Below are 6,294 nucleotides of genomic sequence, written 5' to 3'. Positions count from 1 at the left end.
AAATAAGGGCCCCAAGTGAACATTGTTTCAAAAAAGGGCCCGAAGTCCTCATATTTTCTCAAATAGGGGCCTCAAGTGAATACTATTTCAAATAAGGGCTTGAAATGGCCTTAAAATCTCAAAAAGGGCCTCGATTCAAGGGTATTTTAGTCTTTTTACTTATTTAGTTTTTTTTATTATAATTTTTGTTATCTGTTTCCAAAAAAAAAAAAAAAGATGGTACCTTTTCTTGGATCCGGGAGCGTGAGAGCTTGCTTTGAACGGAGGCGGAGGAGCAATTGCAGAAGCACTCTGAAATGGCCTCTTTTGCATCAGATTAGCACTCGAGGAGCTCTTCGCGCCTTCAACCGCAAGAGGAGATGAGACGGGGTTGTTGCGATGCGAGAGCAGAGGTTCATATGGGGGCAAGAAGGGCTTGTAAAGCTCGTGGAGCTCCTCCGGAAAGATGCCTTTCCCGGTCTCGAAGGGCACCGAATCTGATCCTTCCACTGCAGAGAAGGGAGCGCAGGAAGCGGGTTCGAGGCGATGCTCCCTCGCCGATAACGCGCGGCGGCGGCGGCGGCGGTGGCGGAGGAGGAGGAGGAGGTTGTGCGGCCTCGACCACCGCATGCGAGATCCCGGTCGACCTCCATGGCCTCTCCGAAGCTCTTGAGGGCTCGCTCGGGGCATTTCGGAGGCGAGCTCGCACCAAAGCCGCCCGGGGACTCGCGCCGTCTCCGAAGCTCTTGAGGGCCGCCCTCCCGCTTGCCCCTCCCTTTGTGACCGGGCGACCCCCCACCGGCCGATGGGCGACGGCCGGCGACCCCGATCCGGGCGGGGACCGCCGGCCTCACCCGGATCCGGGAGAGGGCCGAGGCCCTCGCCTCCGACCGGCGGGGCCGCCGGGTCGCCGGCGACCCGCCGGCCTTCAGCCGCGCCCCACCGACCCCCCCACCGGCGGCGGGCCGGCGGCCACGGCGGGAGGGGCGACCCTCCCTTTGTGCATATTTTTTTTTTTAATCAAGAAAAAGAAAAAAAATAATAAAAAAATTAAAATGTGAAATAACCAAAATACCCTTCAAGCCGGACCCTTTTTTGAAACATTATAACCACTTCGGGCCCTCAATTGAAACGTACTATATTACTTCGAGCCCTTATTTGAAACATAATTCACTTTGGGCCCCTATTTGAAAAATTAAGAGAAGTTCAGGCCCTTTTTTGAATATTTCCCTAAATCTTTTTTGCGGGTCTTCTCTTTTTGGTGGTCTTCTTCGAAAAGTCCTTTTTTTTGCAGATGCTGACGATTCCCTCCTCCTGAGTCTCCGATGCCGCGTCGTCCTCCTTCTCCTCCTCTATCTGAACGAAATGCTCTGTAATTGTAAAGACGTCTCTCGCACGGTCTGGCCCGCAAGTCCTCGATATCATCCATACAAAGTCGCGATCTTTTTAACATGAATGGATCTCCCTCCCTTTACTCCTTCGTACCCTTTTTCTTAATTAGCAAGGCAAATCCGCTCTCGAGTATTTATTCGTTCTTGATCCTCTCTCTCTCTCTGTCTCTGTGAAATTCAGTTCGAATTGTTCTTGGAATCACTTTTTTGCGTGATCTCTCTTGCACGGCTATCTCCATTTGCCCAACCATGGATGACATGAAAGATAAAGTCAAGGGGTTCATGAAGAAAGTCAACAACCCCTTCTCCCCCTCCTCCTCTACTGGCAAATTCAAGGGTCAAGGCAGAGTTTTGGGTTCGTCTACGTCTGGCCCCACTAATCCGATCCCTGCACGGCCTTCTCAATCTATCCATAGTAGCCCAAATCCATCACCAGCTCAAACCGGTCATCCTAGACCTTCTCAGCCCCCTAAAACCACAGTTTCCGATCAGAACAAGCTCGGCTTCACGCGTAGTACGGAGCCGGATCGGAAACCGGCTGGCGGGTTCGATCCGTTTGATTCTCTTATCACTTCGGGGAAGAGATCTCAGAATGGGTATTCATTGAATACTGTTGAGTGCCCCGTTTGCAATAGATCTTTCAGGTCTGAAGATGAAGTCTCCGAACATGTGGATAGTTGTGTTGCTGAAAATCAGGTTGAGCACGATAACGGAGTCGGAGCACAGGGGTTGCCAAGTGATGATGCGGAGGAAAGGAGTGAATTAGAGGCATGTGTTGGCACCTTCGTGTCTGCAAAGCCACCTGAGAGCTCAGTTGATGTCTTGCTTAAATTGTTTAGGAATATAGCTAGGGAACCAGAAAATGCCAAGTTTAGGAGGATAAGATTGAGTAACCCTAAGATTAAGGAAGCTATTGGAGATGTTGCAGGAGGGGTTGAGTTGTTGGAATTTGTTGGGTTCGAGTTAAAAGAAGAGGGTGGGGAGATGTGGGCCCTGATGGACCAACCTGGGGAGGAGCAAATACGAATGATTAATAAGGCTGTGGTTTTACTGGAACCTAAGAAGTTTGAAGAAAAAAAAAAGATTGATGATGCCCCTGCAGTGGTCCCTTCCGTAGTAGACAAACCAATGGAAAAGGAGAAGATTGATAGGCAGGTGTGTTAAATGTTCTCTTTAGTTGATCTTGCTAGCTCTCGCTGAGAAGCTTTTCCAGTGATGATTTTTATTTGTTTCTCAAACTCTCTGTGGCATTCTATTTACTAATGTTGCTGCATCTGTCATAATTTCCATGCTTGTTCGTTAGGCCTATGTCATATTGAAACTGGAAAGTGAGGCAAAGCGTTATTGGCTGGGCTGCACTCTTAGGTTTGGGAATGCATATACCTGCGTTGCTTACTACTCTTATCGATGTTACAATAGGTTTTGTTGCGTGAAATTAGCTTCACCAGAGCATCTAACTGGAACTGGAAAATATTGGGTTTATTGATGTTGCGGTTGCTTATTGCTTTACGGTGTCAGTACATTAACTTTGATATCTCCATTGTTTATTTATATTGCAGTTGCTTACTGCTTAATGGCCTCAGTACATTAACTTTGATACCTCCATTGTACACATTGGATTGTGCTGGTAATATTCAACTCTAAAAGTTACTATGAGATAAGGGACATGAAGCTTAAATTTGAATAATGCTTCCGATGATTTGATGGTAGTTGAGAAAAGAATTGGACTATGTGCCAATCCTTTGCTTTTAATGTCTGATATTGCAAAATCACTACGTACAATCTGCTATGTTCAATCTTTTCAATTTCTTCTTTTCTGATATTATTGTGCACGACTTCTGTTAGTAGAATGCTATTCAATTACCTAATGTTAGTGCTTGCCCGCCTGCCCTAAATCATTTCAAATCTTACATCGGAGTGAATGTAGACTGCACATGGCCTTGTTTTAGCGTTATGTCCCAATGTGATTGTAAAATTTGTCAATAGACAGTAATCCAGGTACCTTATTTGGGTGTATTTAATGTTAGGGCCGTTATTTCAGCTTAGGTTTAGTGTTTCACATTGATTATTACTCTGACTTCACTTTCTTCTATGCCATCTAGATTCGGGTGTTCTTTTCCGTGCCTGAAAGTATAGCAGCGAGAATTGAGCTACCAGATTCTTTTTATAAGCTTTCAATGGATGAGGTGAGACGAGAAGCAGAAATGAGGAAGAAGAAGATGGCAGAGTCTCAGCTTTTGATCCCCAAGTCATACAGGGAAAAGCAGCTGAAAGCCGGAAGGAAGAGGTACACCAGAACCGTCATACGTATTCAGTTTCCGGATGGAGTGGTTCTTCAAGGCGTCTTTGCTCCTTGGGAGCTAACAGGTTCTTTATATGAGGTTTGTCCGTTAAGCCACTCTTGTTTGAGTTTATAATTGTTGTGCAGCTTCCTTCCATTTGTGCATGATTAACTTGACTGGGCTACCGTAAAGGGAAAGATTGATGCCACCTCTTAAGACGGTGGATGTCTTCGTAGATCCAATGAACGTGAGACATTCTTACTGTAGCTCATGCAAACGGTTGTATTGTGAAGGGGGTGAGCCATGAAACAGAAGCTCTTAAAGAGCAATTGATCTGAGGGCTAGGGGGCAATGATAGTGGCTTTTGGTCTTTCCGTGAGATTACCTGCTTGAGCTTGTGTTTTCTGCTTATGATATGCGAAATTATTCTCCTGAAGTGCGTATCTTTGATCTACCTAGTCTGTGATATTGCCTGATGTTTTTTTCTTTAATGTTTAAGCTCTTCTAATTTTGAACTAGCTTGTTCATATAAAAGTTGTGAGTCTCTAAGTCTTTACCTTTTGGCACCCATCAAGAACTCTGCTTACCACCACCTAAAGTTCACTGCCGTAGATAAACCACACACTGGAGTGTGGTTCCTGTAGTTTTCTAGTAATGATCCGTGATTGTTATATTAAGTCCCTGCTCTAATTGATCAAATCAGATGTTACCTGGGTTTCTAATGTTACTATGATCTTTGCCATCTGTGGGAGCCAGATGGTTGACCATTGAAATCTAAATGTATTAAAGGCTCCTATCCTAGGTCCTTGAGAATTTGTGAACACACTATAGGTCCAGTCAATGCTAGTTTTTAATTCTCTCAAATTGTTTTCAATTATGAACTAATTACTGTCTTTGTTGTTCGGCCTTGCTACTGATAGTGTTACTCATCTTTTGCTCAAATCTTGAATAGTTTATTTCATTTTCCAGAGTACCATCAGAAGGTATTGCATCTTTTTCTAGCTTTCTGCTTGAACTGCAAAAATCAGAACACCGTTTAAGATGAGCAAGTGGAGGATGCTTAAAGCGGACATTGTCTCATAACATCAATTTTAATCCTTTTAAGCAATGTTTATATTCTGGGTCTTCTTGTCTTGCAAATTGGTTCGATCATGTGGTTTCCATTTGCTTCTGTGCCTCTATGCATGGGCAAAGCATGATTGTGTGTGCATCAGCATCCATGCTTGTGCACGCCTGCTCGTGCTACGGGAGATATCCATTGGAGTACCCAAATTGGGTTCTAGTATTGAGTTTCTACTCCATTTTATGGCTGAAATTCACTAGACAGTGACCAAAAAGTTGTGTTAATTGACAAATGTGTAGCTTTCACCGGCTTTGAACCAATGTGTTTATCTGCTGATCGACCAAGGATGAGATTGTCATGTTGACCCAATGTTTCTTTCTGGCTGGGAATGAGAGGTTTTATCACTTCTTGACGTTATGTTTGTATAATCAGGAAACCTAGTCCTGTTTATTTTGCTGAATCGAAGAGGATAACATCGCTTTATCGCAGTTTGTGAGCTCCGCTCTCAAGGATCCCTGTCTGGAGTTCGAGCTGATGCATCCTGTGGTCGTCAAACGGCGAGTGATCCCACATTTGCCCGAAGCTGGCCAAAGAGCGACGACTCTCGATGACGAGGATTTGGTCCCTTCGGCTCTCATCAAGTTCAGACCGATCGAAACTGATTCCGTGGTCTTCACTGGACTCCGGAACGAACTCCTTGAGATCAGCGAACCCCTTCAATAGCTCCAAGTCCCGAATCCCGAAACTTTTACCTCAACCCATTTGCAAGTTGCCCGTCTCACTGGTCCAAATTCCCCGGCTCTCGAAGATGTCGAAGGATTCCATGCACCTCTATTCATGTGTTTCTGTATGCACTTGCTTTGCTTACATTCATACTTGTTCAAGATCGTCATTGGATGAGGGGCGTCATAATCGTGTACAGACCCAAAATCACACCTCAACTCAGCATTGTGTATTATGAAGAACTCATTATTTGATGAGGATACGGCGGATTCATTTGTGATGTAGGAGGAGGAGTCAATGCTATTCCAGGGCTCTGAATAAGTGTTGACTTAGGAAAAAAAGTCTGGTCTTATTGCTCTACTGTGTACTCCAAAAACTCAGATTTGACTTGAATTTATCTCTTAGTTAATCGGATTATTCAATTATCCTGGACATATTAAGACTTATCTACTAAATTTGTCCATTAAAGTGATGTAAGGATTCTTGTTGGGTGTGTGGATGAGCGCATTAACTTGAGTAACCCCAGTTTTTTCAGTACATACCGCTTAAATGAATCAACTTTTGTAGAGGAGTCTTAGGTTGGGTTTGATCGTCCGGATTTTCAGTGAATATCTCTAGCATTGCTCTTAAGCTTGATTGCTTTTCACACCTCTAATGAGAGAGTGCTCAATACCTACTGGATATTTGGTATTTGAATGCACATGTAGAGTGTTGAACTTGAACAGCACGCATTTAATTCTATGTTAGGTAATTGAGCTTATTTGATTAGATTGGATTCAATTCTATGTCATGTAATTGAGCTTATTTGATTAGATTGGATATGATAAGATAGTACTTCTGATATCTGAAATATGAT

At 44.1% G+C, this 6,294-nt stretch overlaps 1 protein-coding gene across 2 annotated transcripts; it reads left to right on the top strand.

Moving 5' to 3' along the window:
- Window positions 1-1,225: 1,225 nt before the first annotated feature.
- On the top strand, window positions 1,226-5,935 carry LOC115739976 (plant UBX domain-containing protein 2). 2 transcript variants are annotated; one of them, XM_030673296.2, is made up of 4 exons: window positions 1,226-1,402; window positions 1,598-2,525; window positions 3,473-3,751; window positions 5,205-5,935. In XM_030673296.2, exons 2-4 carry the CDS (start codon window positions 1,620-1,622, stop codon window positions 5,436-5,438), a joined length of 1,419 nt encoding a protein of 472 aa, XP_030529156.1. In that variant the 5' UTR covers window positions 1,226-1,402; window positions 1,598-1,619; the 3' UTR covers window positions 5,439-5,935. The 2 variants fall into 2 exon arrangements, with proteins under 2 accessions (XP_030529156.1, XP_048135072.1); XM_048279115.1 differs by lacking the exon at window positions 1,226-1,402 and having other exon boundaries at window positions 1,439-2,525.
- Window positions 5,936-6,294: the final 359 nt, after the last annotated feature.

This window comes from Rhodamnia argentea, chromosome 5, assembly GCF_020921035.1.
Source record: "Rhodamnia argentea isolate NSW1041297 chromosome 5, ASM2092103v1, whole genome shotgun sequence".
NCBI classification, from domain to species: domain Eukaryota; kingdom Viridiplantae; phylum Streptophyta; class Magnoliopsida; order Myrtales; family Myrtaceae; genus Rhodamnia; species Rhodamnia argentea.
Note: the sequence above shows the minus strand (reverse complement) of the source record. Positions and strands in the feature narration are given on the sequence as shown.